We start from the raw sequence: 24214 nt of genomic DNA on the forward strand, positions 1-24214 counted from the left end.
AGCGTCATGGCTGCTAGGGGCCTGAGTAGCAGGTTTCCAAGCACATGGGCCTTGGGCCAAATGAAAACTGCTCTGACCCCTTAAAGGCCACCACAGTGCCTCTTCATAAGTGTTACTTCTGAACTGTCATTCATAGCACACTTTTAAAGGCACAGAGTGCTGAACAAGATCTTTGAAATGAACAGATTGTGAACAATGTTCCCAAAGCTTTGAACAACAAATACGGTTACAGATATAAATAAATGCAAATAATTTAATTTCTCTCTTTCACATTCATAATTCACTTTTTCCAAGGAACACAAATCATGCTCTCATTTTGCTGCTAGTTAAACACATATCTAACTATTTCTCTCCCTTTTCTTCAGTTTACCATGACAGAATCAGAGTTTAAGGAGATAATCTAAGGAACATCATTTTGACCCAACATAAATCAATGCAAAGTAAATTTACATCGCCATGGACACTTTTGCTTACTGCTAATCTGCCAACTAAATGTCTTCCTCCACCTTTTACTCCCACCAAGTCAACATAATCAGAAAGCCCACACTCTCTCCATCAAGATACTAGACTTCAGAATTAAGGCAAAAAAAAAGTCTGTTAAAGCTGGAAAGTTCTGGTAATTAATGGGGGATCAGAGATGATTTTAAGTCTGACTTAACTCAAAGTTCAATGAGAATACCATGAGCAAAATATTAGCAAAGGTATAGACCAGTGGGATCCATCCTGGTTCCCTAGAACAATGCTTAGACTCACCAAGGAAGTGAGAGCCCCAGAGTTATCACTAACAGACAAAACAAGAACAGAAACAAGGGAATCACATACCAGTCCTTCAATAAAGATAACAGAACCAGGAAGTTTCTCTATTTTCAGCAGGTATTATTATCATCATTGGCAATATTGTTGTATCATGTTAAGCTGAAATTCTGCTTGGAAGTTTCTATGTCTCCAATTCACGTTTTATAAGAGAAAATAATTATTAGCTAATGCCACTTACTTGGTGGGTCAAATCTTTTAAAACACAAATTACAAGAAAAAATATGAGTGTGGTTTGGTTATGAAATTGTTCAGAGTCACAGGTAAAGAAGGTAGGTGATTCGCTAGAAAATCCAAGTCTACATTTTACAAAGCAAAATCTGGTAACACTTCACCAAAAAGCTAAGACAATACCAGAAGAAATTTGTACACCTTCATAATTAGGTTACCTGTTTTACATCTCGGACAAGATGATGCAAGAGCATATTGGTTGGTCCTTGTTTCTGTAATGAAGAACAAAAGGAAGAATTTTAATTACCTTTTAATTACCATGTGCTAGGGAGAAATAAAAAACCTTTATTTCAGAATTCATAAATTATCCAGAATACTGAAAACTTTCTTCAACATCTTTAGTAATGAAGCTTAAGCCAAATTAATTCTAAGGAAGGTATTTCCCAAGAGAAGATGTGATTAGATTAAAATATTTTTCAATGCAAGATGTATGTATCTAGGAAGTAAGGCCTTAATTAACTTTGTGTGGCAAGAGGCAGAAATAAATTTTAACTAATGTGTAACTATCCTTTATTATATATAAATCACACAATTACAAATTTCATCACACAATTATATTCTACCAACAAATATTTATTGAACACTTACTATGTTCATTCAAGCTACTGAGGGATTCAATGAAGAATAAAATTACTTTCTTCATAGAATTTTTATAATCTAATATAAGAGAGTGGGACTTACACTAAAAATAACCAACAATATGAAGATAGGTATGTTCAAAAGAGTGGCAAATAATCTGTATTATAGGGGCACTATAATATGTGAATTGGAATAATCAAGAAGATAGGACTTGAACAGGGCTTTAAAGAAAGGGTAAGATTCAAAGGCAAGGAAGGACATCTCAAGAAGGGTGCTTGGCTTAAGCAACTGGTGTCTTTACAAGGAGTAAGCCAGTCTCATTTCAATAAAAGGTTTACGTAGGAAAATTGCAGGAACAAAATTTTAAGTGTCCTTAGGTTGAAATGCTTCTCATTACTCAATAAAAGCAATTTGTTCTTATTCACATCTTTGGCTTTAATTATGGTCTTACTATCCTATTTTCTTAAATTAGTTTATGCTTCTGTTCTGTATAATTAATTAAAATGGGAAACACAGAAATGACTATAGGATACAATGGATTTGGTAAGAAAGTTTCTTCTTTGCTTGAAAAGTCTGTCTCTCTATAAGCTATCTTTGTACATGAACATTGAAGGAGACTTGAACATTCAAGATATAGTTTAAGCTAAGTGTTAAGCTAATTAATAAATAAATCTTAAGGAGGTGACTAATGAAATGTTCCAGTACTCACTGTATTATAGAGCTCTTCCAGTCGGGAGATGGTAAGAAAGCGATGGAGGTTCATGCCATATTCTATTAAGAGCTTCACGAAATCCACTCGATCCATCACCAAAGCATCTAACATTGCTTGTTCTAGCGAGCCAGGCTTCAGAGGGCAGAAATAAATAAGAGATACAGAGAAATTAAGAAAGTAGAAATAACTAAAGAATTACATGTATTTGAACTCAAAACTATACAGACAAAATAATCATAAAATACATTCTTACTAAGAAATGTTCAGGACCTAAGTGAAGAAATAACAAAAGGTAAACTGAAGGCATAAAAGACCTCTTGAATAAATGTGTTCTTGGATGAGAAAATTGACTGTGGTAAAGCTCTCAGTGCTTCCCAAATTAATGTTTGAATTTAATGCAATTCTAATAAAAATCCAAGGTTTTTTTCCCTTCCTTCTTTTCCTTCTGCTTCTTTTCCTTTTTCTTTTTTGTTTTTTGGTAACTTGGCATGTTCCCATTTAAACTATATCCGACTTCTGGGTATAATGGCAAATTAAACACACTCATCTACTTTTACTCCTACCTAAAACCCCACTAAAATTATAGTAAAGGGGTTTTTGTCTTTTTGTGTTTTATTTTAAAGAAATGAATCCACAAGAACAAGGAGGTCAAGAGTGAAACGTTTTAGAAGTTGAAAAGCAGATGGTCAAATGGTAATTGACTTAGCAGTTCCCAGAAAGCCAAAAAATGGAAGTCCCTAGAAATTGGAAAAAAAGTCAAGAACCAAACAAAATCTATGCCACAGAATTCTGGCAGCATAAATTGCTAACACTGGGACCTTCCCACTCATCTTCCCCTATTGATTTCTGTAACAATAGGAACAAGGCTTTACCTTGTAAGCAGGAGATTGGAGGATTTCTTTCTGATATTGTGATGAATACAAGAGAAAATATATGAATATGCTAACACTTCAGGTTCCCCAACAAATGGGGGCAGCCAGATCACCCTACTGTGGAGCCCAAATCTACAGCCTCAGAATTTCTAATGAGCTTTCTTTCCTCCACATTTAAACAAAGAGTCCAGGACAAACAGACCAAAAAACGTCAACCAGGAGGAATCAGACAATACAGGAAGAAGAAAACTTCAAAAGAACTATCATTAGTAGCTTCAGAAAAACAAAAGAAGATATTATATTCAGGATGCTAAGACCTAGGGTCTGTCATACAGAGTGAAGTAAGTCAGAAAGAGAAAAACAAATACCTTATACTAATGCATGTATATGGAATTTAAAAACAAACGATGGTACTGATGAACCTAGTTGCAGAGCAGGAATAAAGAGGTAGACATAGAAAATGGACTTGAGGACACGGGGTGGGAGGGCGAAGCTGGGGCGAAGTGAGAGTAGCATCGACATATATACACTACTGAATGTAAAATAGTTGGCTGGTGGGAAGCAGCAGCGCAGCACAGGGAGATAGGCTCGGAGCTCTGCAATAACCTAGAGGGGTGGGATAGGGAGGGTGGGAGGGAGGCTCAAGAGGGAGGGGATATGGGGGCATGTATATGCCTATGGCTGGTTCGCTTTGTTGTGCAACAGAAACTAACACAGTATTGAGAAGCAATTATACTCCAATAAAGATCTATTAAAAACAAAAAAAGCACATGTACACCTTCCCTATGACCCAGCAATTCACTTGTAGAGAAATAAAAACATATGTCCACAAAAAGAAAATAAATAAAAATTAAAAAAATAAAAAGACAACAAATTTGCTCTCAGGAATTAATAATATGCTACCAGAAACAAAAAGCTACATACAAGGTGTGAAAAATTAAACTTGAAGAAATCTACCAAAGAAAAGATACAGAAGATAAGAGGGAAAGATAAGATTAGAGGAGCAGTCCACAGGTCTAACATTTAAATGATAGAATTCCTGAATGAGAGCAGAGAAAGCAGGGGAGGAAACTCCCCAGCAAGGAAATACATGATTGCCAAGTTGAAAGCAAGTGCCCAGTGTAATGGATATAAAGACTCATAACGACACACATCATTGTGAAATCTCAGAACACTGGAACAAGAGAAGATTTTTTTAAACTCCCAGAGAAGAAAGAAATCGTCATAAACAAAGGATCAGAAAAGAGAACGATTTTTTACTTCTCAACAGTACTGCTGGGTGCTGGAAGCTAAGCATTCAAAATTCTCTAGGAAAATTAGTTCCACCTTGAATTAAAATATATCCAAACATATAAAGCCTCAAAATTTTTATCTCCCATACTACCTTCCTCAGGAAGTTACTGCAAGATACACATCATCAAATAAAGGAGTAAACCAAGAAAGAGGAAAACAGGGGATACAGAAAACAGGCGTTCTAACAAAGGAGGAAATCTCTAAGATGATGAAGGATGACAGCTCAGCACCAGGAATAGCAGGCAACCAGTCCAGATTGCAGCAGGGAGGGCACAGACAGAAATGTTAAGAGCTCTCTAAAATTAACCAGAAAACAGCAATATGACTTATTATTTAGAAATATGGAGATTTATAAACGTCAGAACAGTCCAAAAATGTCAAAAGTGCTTGGCTCTAGTGATAAGCAGGGCAGGGAACTACTGTCTTTTTGGTAGCTTTTTAGTACCATTTGATGTTTTAAACAATGTGCACAAATTAGTTCAACCCCAAACTAATAGACCTATGGTCTGGTCACAACTGTAATTGTTTTAAAATGAAATGTTAACAGTGATTAGCATTAGCACTATGAGTAATATTTCTTCTTCCTGCTTTTCTCTGTTTTCACTCATTCCTATTGTGAACATGCATTACACTGTAATGCAAAAAAATAAGATAAACTTTAAGTTTTGAATAACAATATAAAAATCTGCCCATTGAAAAAGTAAATTAAAAATCCTTCCATCTGTCTTTCCCCCGACTTCCTTTGTCAGCTTCAATTAGGCTGCAGAGCAAGAGGAAAAAATGTTTTCAGGGAGGCAAAGTAGATGAGAGAAATGTCTTAGTGATGGTGTGTACCCAGCATCAGAGATGCTACCCTACCCCCACACCCGTCCCCAAAGCAACCTATCTCTCCTCCAATTCTCTCTTTTGTCCCTCCCTAACAAACCAACACACGACACAGGTCTTCCAAATAACTTCATCTTCATTATACCTTCCAATGTTGTCCATAAATTAGGATATGTTTCTTGGCAATGTCCATCCTGTCCCAAGCCATTGCCAGATTTAATTGTTCTGATGCTGATAAATTTGTGCCTAGGGTAAAAGAAAGGAATCACATATTCTGTTTATAATATCAACATAAAAAGCACACAGTGCCACAGAATGTGAAAAGAGGGAAGGAGGAACAATTGTAACCTTATTTAGACACTCACCCTTTAGCAGAGCTGTTAGGATTGCTAAATCAAGGTCCTGTGACTCTTCAGAATCAGCATCAAAAATGGTAATCTGTAACAGTTGAAAAACAGAAAGCCATACATTTTGGGGACTAGCAAAGAAATGCTTTCAAAAGTACCCACAAGATTTGCTCTTGAGCTAATGAATTAAGTGAAACATTCATCATTAACGTCAAAAATCACAGAGTTAAAAAAAATTCTTTTTTTTTTACTAATAAGAGAGAAAACTTTTCAGTAGGGTAATGGTGAATTGTACACATTCAGGGGATTAAAAAAAAACTGAAAAATTCCAAGTATCTTAGAGGAAACATGCATGAAAGAACATTACTGCATTAATTTACTATTCACATGCTATAATAGAAAGAAACTCAGTGTCAATTCCTCATGTAAAGAAAACCATTCCTCATTTTGAAAGAATATGAAATGAGATCCTTCTGTTCACCTAGCTTTAGAAACTAAGACGTTTGCTTTTTAACAAGAAATGAATCCTCAAGGATTTGTCATGAAACAAGTGAGGCAATTACAACGCACCCAGTGAGCAAGTACAATGGACAGTGAAGAAAGCCTTCACAACGTCAAAGCCTCCGGTGCATCCTGGCACGTGACTGATTTTTTTTTAAGACAAATAAGGACATTATTTATGATTATATAAGGTCTTCTCCTGTTAATGAATGTATCTCAATCTTTGCAGATGAAAATATATAGTAAAGGGACCTGTTCAACAAAAAAGAGCCAAGATTGCCAAGTTCTAGCCCCAGATATGCCACTAACTAAGTCAGTCTTGGGTAAATATCTTAAAACCACTGCATCTCAGGTTCCTCACCCACAAGATGAGACGAACCCACTAAATAATCTCTAAGGTCTCATAAAGATAGAATTCTTCTACAATTCATGCTAATAGCCCCTCTATCTAACAGCACCCGCCATGTGCATGAATAAAATCAACCCTCAACTGTGCAGGAGTTGAGAACCTTTCTGTAACATGCAAACCCTTAGCTGCCTTCTCTAGTTCCCTCTTGATTATTACACCGCTCCTTGGTTACTCTCCTTGATGACAGGAGGAGACAAATATAAGGGTGATCCCTTTAATATATCCTTTTCTTAACCTACTGACTATTGTGGGGAATATAAAATGTAATAGACCATGCACAAGATTTCAACTCTGAGCTCCAGTTTTAGTTCTACTATTTCATAACTGCATGTCTCTGGGCAAATCACTTAAATTCTCTAGGCTTCAGCTTCGCTATCTCTGAAACTGAAATAAACAATCACTGCCATATTGAACTCACTCATGGGGCTACTTCACATGAAAAAATATACTGGAAAGCACACCGTTAATTGCAGACATGGTTGTTATTTTCATTGTTACTAGGTCAACCAAAATCCCAAAAGGTTTTTCACATCTGTTGAGCCATGCTTAGTCTAGACTGAACTTGTTCAATTGGTTTTTTGAGGGAAGGTGCTTTAATATTACCAAAATCTTGTATGATTTTGTCCAGCCTTCAAATTCTGGAAAGATCACTATGTTATGACATATTTGCATATTTAATGTAACTGTCAGCAACATACTATCCAAATCACTGATAAAAATTTTGATCGAAGTACCCTAAAACACTAAAATCTTTTCCTTAATCTGTATTATGTTCATAGCCCAAAGTTTGTGGCCTCTATTTCTCACCTGAGAGTTTATTCACATATTTCCATTGTCCAGTGCATCCCCAATGATCTCCTATAGGACATACTGAGGATACTGTGATGGAGTCATCTAAGCCAGCAGACTTGAGTTTATTTAAGACATGGAGCTGTTCTTTTACCCTCTGAAAATATTTACATGTAATTTTCACTAAATTCAATCACTTTTCTGTAATACTGTTATATTATCTAAGTGCTTTTTCCCAGGTACGGTCAGGAATATGACATATGGTTGGAGGGCGGGAGGAAACAAGAAGTCACGTTTACTCAACTTAAAGGTCAAGTTCTGTAGAGCTATATATAATCAAGTAAGAAATGAAAAATAAAATTGTGAAAATAAATATCACAATTGTTGAACATTAGCGTTTTTTAAGTCAGTTGAGTCATCAACTCATCATACTCACAGAATCCCTGTGCACCATACACTCCATCAGAATTTGAAAAAGGTGCTTGGACTGTTTAAGACTAAAGTTGAAAGTGTTCTGAATCATGCAGATGATCTCCTCCTTCACCTGAGGACGCAGGGTCCTGAGAGAGAGAAATGGTCGTGACTTGACACAGTGCAGAGAAGGGGACAAGCCAGAAACATCAGCACAAGTACAACATCCCTGCGTCTGTCCCATGTGATGGAGAAGGTTTCTATGGACAGTACTGCCAAGAGATAAATGAATGGGAAGGAAAGCGAAGCAGCAGCACCAGGAGAAGGCTGAATTGAAAGAGAGAATGGACTGATCTGCCATGCTCCTGGGAAGAATGCACTTGGGGCAGGGTTCTCGAGCTGACAGATTTCCAAGGGGTTGTGAATCTCCAGAAATTACGGGCATAATATACTTAAAGAATCTGACACTGTAAAACGAAAGACAGAGGTGTAATAGAAGAGGAAGCGGGTACGGGGTGGAAGCAGGGCTGAAAGGGGAGAGAAACTTAAGAGAAGAGTTGTCAGAGAGAAATTATAAGCAGTGAATGAATATTTATTAAGTAAATGAGTGGGGTCCACATTTCAGTTTGTACGCACTGTATTTACTCACTTGGCAGAAATATCACGCTTTTGAAATTGGAAGAATCACAATGTGTATAGGGATGGACAGAGAAACCACTAAATAATCTCTAAGGTCTCATAAAGATAGAATTTCAACTTGTTTGAAACTTGTTTGAAACTCCTTGTTTAAAAAGGAAAAAGAGTTAAAACTTCAACTAAGTACAATATATGCGACAAAAATGTCAGGATGTTGATTTCCCCAATTTCTGCTATGTTTACTAACAGCAACTGAATTTAAAGGTGATCTGGGGCCGCAGTGGTCTCCTCCCTCACTCCCCCTGGAAATCCTTTTTCCCTAAGCTCAGACAGGGCTCAAGGTCCTTGTTAGAGGCCGGCCATTCTTCAGCTAAGCTAATAGCAACTTGCGTCACTAGAGGGCATTTTGGTGTTGCTTAATAAATACAAAAACCACTGAAAAATGAATTCCAGTCTCAACCTCTGTCCTCTAAGATATCCAGAGAATTCCAGTCTCCGTCCTCTAAGGATATCCGGCCTACATGAAAGCAGAAATTAAAGAACTAAAATGGAAGAATAAAGAGCATACTTTCAGAAATGAAGACTCAACAACTCACCCTTCATCTGCAAAGTGTTTGTGGGTGAAGGCCAGGAGGTCGGCAGCCCTGCCTGTGCCTTCACACACCACCACTGGAGCTTTGTCTTTCACAGTCTCCCACACTGAGAGGATGACATTGGGACCACCTTCCACCACCAGCCCCACCACAGGCACTCCTTGCCTTGAGCCTATTTCAGATGACAAACAATATCAAATTGTTACAAAGGAACCCCATCAGCAATTCTGATTACCAGACACAAGTCTTTCAATTACCACATACATTTGTTACTTGCACTAGCCATTCTCTCTTCTTTGACTCAGGCTTGCTTAGTTCAAGGCCAAGCCAGAAGCTTGGACTTTAAATAAAAGTAACATAAATATGGTGAGAGCATCTTCTCCCAGTTAAAAAGTTACCTAAAGGCTTTTGGTAATTAAAAAATAATAATAAGTAGTAGTCTTCAAGAAACTAACGTTTTATCTTGGAAATTTTCAAACATATCTAAAAGAAAACAGAATGATATAATGGATCCCAATGTATCCATCACTCATCTCCAAAAATGATCAAACTTTTGCCAGTTCAATCAACTTTGAATAGTGGTTATTTCTAAGAACAAGATGGGATGGGTAAACCTCAAAGACTTTTATATTTCAATTTATTCCATTTTTCACTATTCGGCTTTCTTATAAGACTACATATTACTTTATTAAAGTGAGGAAGACAATAAAAAAGGAAAGACCATGGAGTCATTCTTTTTAAAAAGATACTAAGTGAACAAAAGTTACAGAATGATATGCCCAGTATGATCCTATTTAAAATCCTATTTAAAATGTTAAAACCATATATATGGGTATATATTTTATATATACATATGCACATATCTATAACATGTTACATAAATAACCAGAAAACTCTGGAAGGATATATATCAAATTATTAATAGTAAAGAAAAGAGGGGAAGATTTGGGGAAATGTTGACTGTTTAGTCTATAGATTTATTACTTGATTTAATTTTTACACGACATGTGTATTGATATATTTAAATCAATTTTTTGTTTTTCCAAGAGAAGGAAAATTGGCAGGAAACACCATGCTCACACCTGAGCGACACTGGACTTTACTCTGGGCCCCATGTTCTACAGCGCCCTCCTCTGGCCATGTCCTTCCCCTCACAGTGAGGAGTCTATAGGGTCAAGGTCCAAGGAAAGCCTATGCTCCCTCTCCTACTTACTAGATTGCCCAGGACCCCAAAATTCTTGCTTCCAGGGGCTGCTTGAACCTCTGCCCCAGGAATATACTTGTCAAAGTCAGAGGCAGCTTTGGGGAGTAGGAGAGAAGTGGATAGAGCTTGGACATATAGGCTAGGGTGTCCAGTTGACGTGTGTGAAGCCTGGACATCGTGAGATTGAGCCAAAGGTGGGAAGAGAAGCAGAAAGTGACCTGTAGGCCAGGGGCCAAGGTGCTAGTTCTGTTTCATCTCCACGTTCTGGCTCAGTACTCCCAAAAATCCAGGACTCTGACCTCAAACCTGGCCTTCCTGCTACATGTACAAAAGTAAAAGGATTGAACATTATTCTCTTGTTATTTTTGCTGGTTAGCTTGATTTAAAGCTTTTAAATATTTAAACAAATAGTATGTGGGTTTCCATGTGTAACCTTTGTCCTGACTCCACAAATGTTAAGGGTGGGCCTCTTAGCAGGCACTCAAATATCTCATTCAGTCTATTTAATGGCTTTGACATTATACTTCTTTCCTTTTCCACATATCTCCACTTCCTTATTATTTTCTCCCTATCACTAAAAATCAGACGTAAGATACACCAACTGATAGTCATAGGGTTCTTTTAACAACATTGTCCTGTAAAAGCTAAATGAAATGGTGACGATGGTTTATTAAGGCATAAAAGTAATAGAAGGAAATTTTGATGAAAATGCCATTAATTATAGAATTATTGAAACGGATGGAAAAAACAATTTTTAAAGAGAATCTCATATCCTATATAATGATATACTATGCAGTCATTAAATATGTGCTCAGATATGCTTACTGATATGGAAATATATCCATGTTTAGTGGAAGAGGAGGGAAGGCTACAAAAGATATTATATGATCCCAGTGTTCATTTTTAAATGTTGCTCTGTGTGTACGTAGAAAATTTCTGAAAGCATACAGGTGAAAAAGTTAACAATGGTTATTTTTTATAGTAAGATTACAGAAAGCTATCTCTTCCTTCTATGTTTTCTTTCTTTATCTGAATATGAGAGTATGTAACACTTTTATCATCAGAAAAAGAAATCAGTAAGGGTATTCTGCAGGAGAGGGGAAAATAATTCAATTTCTGTTAGATACATCTTTTTTAAAGCAATAACTAATCCTCACAAAAATAAATATATTTATGATTGTTTTCTACAAAAAGGATCTTACTGATGCTACTAATTAAATTTGTTTAAAAAAAATCGTGAAGTTCTTTGCTGACAAATCTCATGAGAGAGCTGCCTCTACTCCTGGCTCCCAGTTTAGGCAGGAATACAACATTACAGCTCCAATGAAAGGCTCTTAGAATAGGCATCCCAGGAAAGGGCTCTCTTCTCCACCAAGACTTGCATTACGAAGACATACAGAGCTGATCCTATTCTTTCCATCCTCAGAGGCTTACAGAACAGGAACTGACACTGGCCACATTTCAAAGGGATTTCTACAGCAACTTTATGAAGTCATCCTTTTTTTTTTTTTATTTTTGGTAAGTGCTTTCTGCGAACATCAAGGATTTGCCAGGGACTCCAAGAAGCCCGGTTGAAAAGAAATGAAAGAAATCAAGAAAATATTTAATTATTGTCATTCCATCCAAGTAAATCCATTTATAACCACACCAAAGACAAACACAAATATGGCAGAAAGCCTCCCTAGTGAGCACAGGAGGTATGAAGATCAGCTTTGATACCTAAGAATTTTGGGCTTGTTGGGGTCTGTTTTCATTTGTCTTTCCTTTCTCTCTTTTATTCTTCCTTTCTTCTTTCCTTCCTTCCTCCCTTCCTTCTTTCTTTCTTTCTTGTGTGTGTGCATGCATGCGTGTGTGTATGTGTGTGTGTGTGTGTAAGTGGTTTATTGTTTTTGCTGTTTTCCTGTCAGTTCTCCAGAGAATAATAAATATTACCAATCCACTGAAATTGACTCCACATTCTCTCTCCATGGACAGCAAAACCCTCCCAATAAATCCTAAATTTTAAGGACTTTGAAAGTAGAAATGTAGAATGGCATATGGCGATATGCAAGCTTGGGGCTCTTTTCATTCATTAGGGCTGTTTTCACAAATGGAGAATCAGCAGGAAATAAGAAAGACTAAGAAAGACTTTGCTCTCCTGGGACACACATCATAGCGCTGCACAGAATCCCTGAGCACAGGTGGTGAGCCCAGGTCATCAAAGGCAACAGGACATTTCAGGTAACTGGCATTTCAGAGCCCTGCAGGGCCCTCGCTTCAGGGATTCTCCTTCAGGGCAATCTCTGACCTGCCCTCCTTCTCTGCTCCTCTGTGGGTGTCCCTCCCCACTAGCCACCCCCACCCTGTAGAGGACCACATACCTGCTCCTCTCTCCCCCTTCCTGACCTAAATAAGCCTCCAAACTTCACTCACACTAAGCTCTAAATGACTGGCAACAATTCCCAGAGTCCCTCTCTCTACTCCCACCCCAACCAGCAGACAACCCCCTGTACCAAAGGAGAATAAAAGGAAAGAAAGAAGCACATTTGTTGAGGACATGTTATGTACCCAATACTATTCTGAGCACACCTAACATATTTTATCTCCTCTAATTCTCACAACAAAAGGTACAGGTAGACAGTTTCTTCTGTCTTGTATTAAGAGAACAATTTGACAGATGTTAATTTCATTGCCCAAAGTCACAGGCAGTAAATAGGGCTTTGATCCATCTGACCTCACTACATCTGCTGCTTCAGGGAATCTGGGCCAAAACCTCAAAGGATGTTCAGCATTTTCCAGCCCAAAGTCAAAGGTTTGAAGAAGACCGAGCCTGCTGAGAATCTTCCTATTCCCTGGCATCTCCGCTTAAAGGGCAGGAGTAGTCTGCGGAAGATTTAACTCACCAAAAGAGGCAGGGGCCACCTTCCACTGCCCTGGAAGCAGAGTCTCAATTTCTCCAGGCAGCGTCCAGCCCTCTTCCTCCCTTTAAGGATTCCCACCTCTCCACCCAAGGACACTCACTGATTTTGCCCCCCACTCCTCCTCCTTAGGCACTACCAAAGCACCACTGCCAGCATGTCACAGCAAACCTTCAAAGGTCCCTATTTCTAAAAGTCCTGATTTCAACCCCTTCCCTGACTGAAGCCGCCACACCCTCCTAGAAATGTCATCTTCCCTGACTATCAAGGCTCACAGCCCGCTCTTCTCAGGCTAGTCTCTTCTCGGCTTTTCAGCCATCCACATTCCCAAATCAATTCTTTCTCTACTTTTTCCCTCTATCCATCCAAGCCTAAGGACTCCCAGAGACTCTGCTAAAGTCTCCACTCTGACACCTCCCCTCTGCTGTCCCGCAGGATCCCTTCCTCTCTTCTGTCACCCACAATTTCATATCCTGCTTTCTTCTCACTGAGGGTTCACAGGTGTTAACTTAAGGCATGGGCCGGCTTGGACCTCTCTACCCTGTACAGATGGCAATGGAGCACTTTGCTCCACAGCAAGGCCCCAGCCAGGACCTGTTGGTTGAGCCCCTGTGGTACTCACGGCTGTGTATTTTCTGCAGAGAGAGGTACTTTTCCAGGTTCCTCCTGAGCTTCATCTCATTGCCATACTTGCCCACAGTGCCATCATCGGACAGGATGAAGTGGGAGTGCATGCAGTTGAGTGTGGTGAGTTTGCTGAGGGGGTTGCCCAGAGTCTGGTACAGGCACACCACCTGCGAGACAGCGAGGACAAGAGACGGTCAGAGCTTGAGATCCTTCCCAGGCCGACTGCTCCAAAGGCCTGTCTATGTACTACAGAGTTCCTGTCCAGGTCAAAAAGTAGTACTTGCTACCAAGAGCAGTGCTTCTCAAGCCATCTGCGGTGAAGAATCAATTTCAGTTTTCTTATTTCTTATTTTTTTATGGACAGATAGGTAGTCCCCTAACGCATGACTAGTATGCGGCTTGTACGACACGAGACTCACAAGTTCAACAGCACTCGCACACACAGCAAGATAAGCACGCTTACCATATGCTCGGATGTCACAGCACCGTCACATGGCTAAAAACGGTTCCATATATTTATTTTCAATTTCTGTACTTACCTTGTCTCAGATCATTAAAAAACAGTTCAAGGATCTGCACTGGTACACAGACTGCATCACTATCCAGAAACTATGCCTTTTAATAGATCTATTCCAGAATAATATTTGGACACTGATTATTTTTTCTCGTATTCCAAATGAAGTGAAAAGTAAATGGAGATGCATTCATTCAATATAAAATATCCAGATCTTTATTAATATTTGCTGATTCTTCTATAAGCTACTCCAATTCTCATTTGTTTTTAGAGAGGAGAGAACAGTACAGTCATTGGTACCTGTGGGGGATTAGTTCCAGGACCACTCGCGGATACCACAATCCACGATGCTCTAGTCCCTTATACAAAATGGCACAGTATAGTCGGCCCTCAGTATCCGCTGGATCCGCGGTCGGCTGAATCCTTAGGACCCACTGTCAGTTGACTCCTCAGATGCGGAATCCACAAATAGGGAAGGCCAACTGTGTTTGGAGTCAAAGGGCCCAAGTTTAAGGCTAGGCTCTTCTACCTTCTAACTTTAACTCTGGGTAACACCTGCTTCCTTTCTCAGGCTTATTTTCCTCATGTATAAGTGATGATAATAATTCCTATAACAGAGGGTTGCTGTGAGGCTTTAAAGAAATAATGGGGGCTTCCCTGGTGGTGCAGTGGTTAAGAATCTGCCTGCCAATGCAGGGGACACGGGTTTAAGCTCTGGTCTGGGAAGATCCCACATGCCGTGGAGCAACTAAGCCCATGCGCCACAACTACTGAGCCTGCGCTCTAGAGCCCGTGAGCCATAACTACTGAAGCCTGCACACCTAGAGCCCGTGCTCTGCACGGGTGGCTCTAAAGCCACTGCAATGAGAAGCCCATGCACGGCAACAAAGAGTAGCCCCACTCGCCACAACTAGAGAAAGTCCACGTGCAGCAACGAAGGCCCAACACAGCCAAAAAAAAAAAAAAAAAAGAAAGAAATTAAAAAAAAGAAGAAGAAATAATGGATGTAAAAAGCACTACAAACGTTACAAACATTAGTATTATAAGTTACTATAATCCCTAAGCATGACACTGAGGCCAGAAACCAAAAAGATATTTTTTACACATGGAAAGATGTTCATAAATGATACAAATTAAAATCTGGGAAATGCAGCACACATGGCAAACAAAAATGTTAATAGAATGAATTATAATACAAAAGGTCTTTCAAAATATAAAAACTATGCTTAAAAATGCATAAAAACCACATGGAAAGATGTTGAACCTCACTAGTAATCAGAGAAACGTACATAAGAAAAATTAGGTGTTATTTTATACCTATCAGAATGGCAAAGTTTAAAAAAAGCCAGAATACCCGAAGCTGGAAATGGTACAAGGAAATGGGCACCCTCATACACTGTTGGTAGGAATGTAAATTGTTACCACCTTTGTGGAAGACAATTAGTCATATTTTAAAAGTTACATACCAACTGGTCCAAACATTCTACTTTGAGAATAACTTCTAAGGAAATAAGTGTTTTCAGCTAGTTTCAAAAATATATGTGTCTTATCACAACATTAATATCATTTTTTGTAAAAGTTAAAAATAGAAAACATAAATGGACAATACAGAGGGATGGTTAAATAAATTATGGTACTTTAGTACAATAGAACTTTATCAGGCATGAAAAATAAAACTGCACCCTTGGCTCTCAGAATGTGGTCTCTTAATACTATTTCCCATTAAAAGCAACCAGCCATTTCTCTAGGAGCAAAAATTATATATAATGAGCCAAGATCATTTTTTTCATACTAAAACACAAGGAAGCAATGATAAATGATGGAGAATGGATGAGGGACTAAACTAAACAAAATTGGCTATGGGTTCATAACTGTTGAAACCGGGAGAAGGGTACGAAGGAGATGATTATTCTAATCTCTCTACTCTTTAATGTGTTCGAAATTTTCCAAAATGAAAGTTAAAACAAACCATAAGCATGTCTATATTAACTGACATAGAGAATTAATTATGTTAAATAGTTAAGCTGAAAAACAGATTCACAACAATAGGTTTCTGTTGTTACTTTTTTAACACACAAACTTTTTTTTACTATACATACGTACGCACACATAGAAAAAAATTCTGGAATGATACACACCAAAATATTAACAGTGGTTATCTTTCTTCTTCATACCTTTTGTAATACTTGAGGTACCTACCAAAAATATACATTAGTCTTATAAACAAACTTAGACAAGTCCATCCCTTTAGAATCATTCTGGCTACTGTGTTGGGATCAGACCTTAATAAGAGACACGGATGAGAGTAGGGAAGGCTATTACAATCATCCAGGTGACAGAAAATAGTGGCTTAAACCTGCTCAGTAACAGTGGAGGTAATAAGAAGAGGTCAGATTCCAGACAGATATATATATTTTTTTAAATAAATTTATTTTATTTATTTTTATTTTTGGCTGTGTTAGGCCTTCGTTGCTGCGTGTGGGCTTTCTCTAGTTGCAGCGAGCAGGGCTACTCTTCGTTGCGGTGTGCGGGCTTCTCATTGTGGTGGCTTTTCTTGTTGCGGAGCACGGGCTCTAGGCCCACGGGCTTCAGTAATTGTGGCACACAGGCTCAGTAGTTGTGGCTCGTGGGCTCTAGAGTGCAGGCTCAGTAGTTGTGGCGCACGGGCTTAGTTGCTCCACGGCATGTGTGATCCTCCCAGACTAGGGCTCGAACCCGTGTCCCCTGCATTGGCAGGCATATTCTTAACCACTGCGCCACCAGCAAAGCTCCCAGATATATTTTTAAAGTGAAGCTAAGATAATTTACTGGTGGATCAGGTTTGAGGCACGAGACGGAGATCATTCCAGGATAAGTTCAGGGTTTTGGCTTGAGAACTGCAGGACAAGATTGTCACTTTCTAAGATAGGGTAAGGGAGGCAGCAGGAAGTCAGGAGTTTACTTGGGGTGTATTACATTCAAGATGCCTACTAGATATCCGGATATAGTGCTAAGCTGGCAACTGGATACATGTTTATCTCCTTCTGTTGTGAAAGGATTGTCTACTTACATCTCTTCCAATAAGATCTGTCCGGTTCTCAATGACACCCCAAGGAGGGATTCCAACTGTCCAGATCTTTCTCAAGGACTGGGAGGAATGGGCTTTCAGGGCATCCCCAACATGTTTGGACACACCTATGAACAATCAGTTTAGAGGTCAAACTTTAACTCACAAATCATGCAAAACACTGCGACTGCCGGAAAGAGACAAGTAGACAAGCATATGCAAAAGACCATTATCAGGGAAAGTTGCTGGCACAGTGGAATTAATTTCTGATATTTTGACTTGCTCTACTCCCTCTTGACACCTCCTTCTCCTATCACTAACCTTTCTACCTGAACAATTCTCCTCTCCCTTTGAGAAATTTCTGCTTACAATCTCAGTTCTGCCCCTATTCTTGCCTGACCAGAACATCCTGTAAACCCACCCCTGACATCATGAATGTTCTAAGTATTTTTTTCTTTAACCTTCTTGACTGGCCCAGTAAAACATCCTGAAGGTCCTTGCTTCATTGAGGCAAATTAATTTAACAGCTTTATATTCATAAATATTCCAGAACTAATATATTAGTGTTTGCCTTTCTGGGACTAATAATAATAACAATAATAGCCAACACTTACTGAACTCTTAACTACACACCAGGTGCTTTTTTAAGTTTTACAGGCATTTACACTTTAAGTAGGAATTTTTTAAGTCTATTTTATAGGCAAAAATTGAGGCACAAGGAAGTTAAATAATTTGCCCAAGGTTATAGAGCTGGTAGTTTGCACAGTTTGGATTCCAATCCAGGATCTGACTTTTCTTTTTTCAACAGACTTTACTTTTTTAAAAAATTTAATTTTATTATTTTTTATACAGCAGGTTCTTATTAGTTATCTATTTTATACACATCAGTGTATACATGTCAATCCCAATCACCCAGTTCATCCCACCACCACCACCACCACCACCACCCCCCCGCCGCTTTCCCCCCTTGGTGTCCATAAGTTTGTTCTCTACATCTGTGTCTCTATTTCTGCCCTGCAAACTGGTTCATCTGTACCATTTTTCTAGGTTCCACGTGTATGCGTTAATATATGATATTTGTTTTTCTCTTTCTGACTTACTTCACTCTGTATGACAGTCTCTAGATCCATCCACATCTCTACAAATGGCCCAATTTTGAATGGATAAAGAAGACGTGGCACATATATACAATGGAATATTACTCAGCCATAGAAAGGAATGAAAATAGACTTTACTTTTTTAGAGCAGTTTTAGATTCACAGCAAAATTGAGCCAAAGGTACAGAGATTTCCCATATACCTTCTTCCCTACACACTTACAACCTCCCCACTGTCAACATCCCCTACCAAAGTGGAACATTTGTACAACTGATGAACCTACACTGACACATCATAATCATCCAAAGTCCACAGTTTACATCACATTAGAGTTCACTCTTGGTGGTGTACATTCTATGAGTTTGGACAAATGTATAATAACATGTATGCACCATTAAAGCATCATACAGAAGAGTTTCCCTGCCCTAAAAGTCCTCTGTACTCTGTCTATTCATCCCTCATTCCCCCAATCCTTGATAACCACTGATCTTTTTATTATCTGTATAATTTTGCCTTTTACAGTATGTCATATAGTTGGAATTATGCAATATGTAGCCTTTTGAGATTGGCTTAATCTGCCTTTTAGCAGAAATAGAGTCACAGACATAGAGAACAAACTTATGGTTACCAAGCGGGGAGGTGGTGGGTAGGATGAATTGGGAGATTGGGACTGACATACATACACTACTATGTATTAAATAGATAACTGATGAGAACCTACTGTATAGCACAGGGAACTCTTCTCAATGCTCTGTGGCAACCTAGATGGGAAGGAAAGCTAAAATAGGGTGGATATATAAATATACGTATGACTGATTCACTTTGCTGTACAGCAAGAAACCAACACAACATTGTAAAGTGACTCTACTCCAATAAAAATTAATTTAAAAAAAAATTTGCCTTTTAATCACAAACACTACATTACGCCACTTACTCTTTCTATGTACAGTCTGACTCTGTATGTGTCATTAGCACAGGAAAAAAACAACAACAAAGCCCTGCATGTTGCATGCATCTAATGCGTAGCACCTAAATCACTTCCTTCTCTCTGGAATCCTCCCCTCCAGCCATCTTTTGCACTTTTCCCAGTCATTTTCTAAAATTGGGGTTCTGGACCACAGAACACACATCAATACCAATAGAGATTCAGATCCATAGGTTTGGCACGCGTTACCAGCATGTGGTGGTGATCGTTTGTCAGCAGCCCACATGTGATCTTAAGACATATTATCTGCTAAGACTCTCTGTAAAACCAGATCTGACAATATCATTCCCTGTTCATTCTTCTGTTCAAAATCCTTTGAGGGCTCTCTGCTACATAGAGAATAAAACCTCAGCCCAAATAACATGGCACCCAATCTGGCTCCAGTCTCCCTTGCTGCCCCTGTCCTCTGCCACACGGCACGTCCAGCTAGCAGCCTTATCACCTCTTTCTACACATGCCTTAGTCTCCAGCTGTGTACCTTGCCCTGAACTGCCACCTCTGCCTAGAATGCTTTTTCCTACCCTTCTCTCAAGGCCAACATTAAGTGCTATATCCTTCACCAAGCTTTCTTCTCAGGTTCCCTCAGTTGGAACTGGAATTTGTTTTCCTCTTCCTCTTCCTTTTACTCCCAAACACTTCCTTTGTATCTCAACTATGACCCATTCAGCATCGATTTTTGGTTAGTTGCTTACTCTCTGTTTGTTACAGTCACCCACCTCATCACTAAACCCAGGGTCCATATGTTACTCACCTTTCATCCACGGCATCTATCCAAATGCTTTATACACAATAGATTCTTAAAGGCTTCTGGCATTCAATTTAAATAAATGTAAAAAATTCATGCCAAATAATGTTCAACTACAGCTGAGAAGCATCTCAAGCATAGGTTGAAACCGGTAAGCAAAGCTTCTCAAATTTAAATGTGCATAAGAATCACCTGGGGAGGTCATCAAAATGCAGATTCTGATCCCACCTGTCTGAGGAGCCCGATATCTGCATTCCCAACAAGCTCCTAGGTGATGCTGATGTTGCTGGTCCAGGGACCACTTCTTGAGTAGTCAGGACCTAAGGAGCTGAGGCTGAGTCAGGTCAGACCCTGATTATTGTTTAAGGAAGCTCCAAGTATACCTCATTTCTCAATTTTTTTGTTCATATGAACTATTTCAATAGTCTTCACACCATTATATTTGTGTTCTTTAACTGGCCCTAATCTAAAATATTTTTTTCTTAAAAAAGCAATAAGTAAAATAAAGCATGTAACACAATTAGTTATTCAAAGAAAAAAAACATGCCCAAGTTCACCTTTTTCTTAACTCTACAAAACTTCCCCATCCACCCTCTTTTTTTTTACTGGAAATAAAGTAAGTACTACACATTGGACTTAGAACTCTGCAACCTTTGCTTTTTTCTAAGAATGTGAAACAGTAATTATCTCAATGAAATGTACCAGAGAAACTACCAGGTTACCCATTAGTGACAAGACGAATCCCTTGGTTTTATTTTTATTTTGTTTTTTCAATCACTTGCTTCCTTCATTCCTTTTTAATCAAAAGAAATTATTCATTACATTAGTACCCGTTGCTCAGTTCTCAGACATATGTATAGGCCCTAGCCTCTACCTCACAATCAGGTAGACTCATCCTAACCTAACCTGTAAGGCAAAATATAAACGTGCTACAAGTGCTACAGGCAATAAACGCTATAGAAATTAAGAAACAAGAGCGAGTTGAGATAGAGAATGCTTCCTGGGTATGTTGGCATCTAATGTAGATCCTAAAGGTCAAGCAGAACTTAATAGGAAACATTGGCTAGGATATCCCAAATCAAAAGAGGAAGAAGGAAAGGGAAGATGGAAAGCCACAGGTGTGATACTGTGACTTATAATAATATATTTTTGGTCTGTTAGTGACACAGAGCTCCTTAAAACCTTGGAATTTCCTAAGTGGTGAGAGTGACAGAGGTGCCTTCTGTTATGTTAATGAGGCAACTTTTGGACATACTGATGGGGGCTGGTTGCCAAGGGAACCAACCAACCACGTGACTAGAGGGTAGGAAATTTCAGTCTCACCCTCAACCATTGGGGAGGGGAGAGGAACTGGAGATTGAGTTCAATTATCAATAGCCAATGACTTAATCAATCGTGCCCATGTAATGAGGCCTCCATAAAAAAAAAAAAAAAAGAAACAGGGTTCAGAGAGCTTCCAAGTGGGTAAACACGTGGAAATGGGAAGAGGGCATGAAAGTTCCGTGCCCCTTCCCACATGCCTTGCCCCATGCATCTCTTCAATCTACCTGTTCCTGAGTTACATCCTTTTATAATAAACTGGTAATCTAATGAGTAAACTGGTTTCCTGCATTCTGTGAGCTGCTCTAGCAAATTCATCAAACCCAAGGAGGGGATGGTGGGAACCTCTGATTTATAGCCAGCCAGTCAGAAGCACGGGTAACACCCTGGACTTGAGACTGACATCTGAAGTGGGGACAGTCTTGTGGGACTGAGCCCTTAACCTGTGGAATCCGTCGCTATTTCCTGGTAGACAGTAATTCAGAATTGAGCTGAACTGTAAGACACTCAGCTGGTGCAGGAGAACTGTGGTGTGTTGGGAAAGAACCCACACATGAGAACTGGTGTCAGAACTGTAACATATCAGTAACAGATTAGTAAGAGAGGAGTTTGTGAAGTCAGTAATCCTCAACCCTGGCTGCACATTAGATACCCTTCAGAAGCTTCACCCTGAAAAACTCTAATTAATCTGGGGTAGAACTTGTGCATCTGTATTTTTGCAAAGCCCCCAGATGATTCTCTAACATGCATACAGTTCATAAACACTGATGCAAAAGAGTAGGGTTAGAGGTTCAGGGGCTACTAAATGAAGTCCTTGAATGTCAGATTTCAAGAAGTATGAAAGAGTCAGTGACAGAAACAAGTGCCAGTTATGTAGTTAATTATCTCCTCATGCCCCATACACTCAATGCAGTTGTTGCACATGTCACTGATTTCCAATTCGTGAGAACCTGACCATGGTGAGTTTAGCTCACGTCTATGCCCACACACTACCTCACCACAGTCCAAAGCTCATGAAAACCTATTTTCTTTGCCAGACGTTTACCCAAAGTTATATTAAAATAGCATATTTTAACAATGGTAAAAATACATTCCAGGAAAGGTCTAGGATTCTTCTGCGTTTCTTTTCCAGTCACTACACTTCCAGTCTTTCTCACGCTACCACATCTCCTGGGAGCACTGCAGAGCAGAGGTTAGGTGCTATACTGCCTGATTCACAGTTAAAAAGAAGGAATTAAAAAAAAAAAACAAAAACAGACTGAAACAGGGAATGTGCCTTACCGGTATTAATGCCTTCAGTTATTATCCACGCTCCCGTTGTCTCTGCAGCTTTGACCAAACCTTGGCTGAAGATCTCTTTAAGTTTGGAGGGCATCTTGAAGTTCTGGATGCCCCCGTGGACAGAGATCACCAGCTTTGGCAGTTCCATCTTCCACTCTTTCAACATTAAATGTAATAGATGATCCAACTTTGTGTCATAAGAAGTTCTAATATACTGGAAGATATGCATATACACATATACATAAAATAGTGGAAAATACCTGCCACGTCGCAGTAAGCACACAGCAGGGCAACTGAAATGCCAAAACTTGAAAGAAAATGTCTAGGATCTCTTTAAAAGTTCATCTTCATATAATGGAAATATTTACTTTGAAAAGATCCCACACCCCCTTTAAGTTCCTTCTGAGAATTACAAGTCACCATAGGAAGGCTTCCTGTGGTTTTCAGGGTTAGTCTACCAATGTTCTCTGGAAGGTCTGAGGTAAGGCAGAAATACTTCAAACTGGCAAAAATCACTACGCCAGAAAACCCATTTAAAAAAAGTTTTAGAAATAAGTGAAATGAGGTTTTCTCATAAATGCTATGGCTTTTAATTTACTGGACCATTTCACATATTTGCATAATTTAAATTAAGATCCAGAAGCATGTTCATTTATTTTAAATTTTACATTCTAACCATTTCCTATATATATCATCTCTCTAAAAACTTCTTTTCCAAAATAAAAACTTTTCATAAGAGAGTCAGTGTAACCAAAAGAAAAGACGGAAATCAGGCAGCTCCAGAACCATTTTGCATTTTGCCCAAGATTATAGTGTATGGCTGGCTTTTTTTTCCCAGCCAATGCAGCCACATACAGACTGATAAAATCATATTGAGATGAGTGTGAGCCAACCAACAGCAAGAATAAGTCGGATTTATAGGATAAGGACCATAGGAAACCATGAGTTTATAAAACTACAGCAAAAATAACCACAGGTAGAGATCGCCATAGATATGCAAATAGGAATTATCACATTGTCCTCCAGAATGTGATAGTGATTTAAAACAATTGTGTTCGTCTTTGAAATTCTTAAAACAGAATCCCTTTATTTCATAATTAAAATATTAGAATTTCTGACATGAGGATGGTGCAGCCATCACAGGATGTAGTAGAAAGAATCTAAGGGTAACTAGGATTCAGTTTACAAGTGAGAAAACTGAGTTGCCATGGCTTTATCACATATTCAAAGAGTAGGAAAAATACAAGTTGACCTTTGTGAAAGGGTTCATGTTGCCCCGAATGATGAATAAGGGCAGAGGAGGCAGCTCTGGTTTAGTTCTCCTTCTCTCTCTCTCAGTTCTTTCTCCCAGGTAGTCCTCCCTTTCAGTTATAAGTCCTTTTAGTCCTAGAAGATACTTCTTGAGATTTCAGGATAACACCTTGATCAACTAAATTATCAGCACTAGACTCTTTTCTTCCAAAGGCCAGCTGAAGACGGTGCTAAGG

At 38.9% G+C, this 24214-nt stretch overlaps 1 protein-coding gene across 4 annotated transcripts in view; it reads right to left on the reverse strand.

Moving 5' to 3' along the window:
• The window catches only part of TRPM6 (transient receptor potential cation channel subfamily M member 6), a 194674-nt gene that overhangs the window by 75704 nt on the left and 94756 nt on the right, over window positions 1-24214 (reverse strand). For all 4 annotated transcript variants that reach the window (XR_013828939.1, XM_079925535.1, XM_079925534.1 and 1 more), the window contains 9 exons: window positions 22728-22941; window positions 17303-17427; window positions 13735-13906; window positions 9015-9183; window positions 7808-7931; window positions 5691-5763; window positions 5471-5571; window positions 2333-2467; window positions 1203-1256 (listed from right to left, as the gene is read on the reverse strand). Coding sequence is in view for 3 of the 4 variants with exons in the window: in XM_079925535.1 (XP_079781661.1) it covers window positions 1203-1256; window positions 2333-2467; window positions 5471-5571; window positions 5691-5763; window positions 7808-7931; window positions 9015-9183; window positions 13735-13906; window positions 17303-17427; window positions 22728-22941 (1167 nt within the window). In the remaining variant the exon portion in view is untranslated. The remainder of the gene's footprint in view (window positions 1-1202; window positions 1257-2332; window positions 2468-5470; window positions 5572-5690; window positions 5764-7807; window positions 7932-9014; window positions 9184-13734; window positions 13907-17302; window positions 17428-22727; window positions 22942-24214) is intronic.

The sequence above is a fragment of the Stenella coeruleoalba genome, assembly GCF_951394435.1.
Source record: "Stenella coeruleoalba genome assembly, chromosome: 7".
Classification (NCBI taxonomy): Eukaryota; Metazoa; Chordata; class Mammalia; order Artiodactyla; family Delphinidae; genus Stenella; species Stenella coeruleoalba.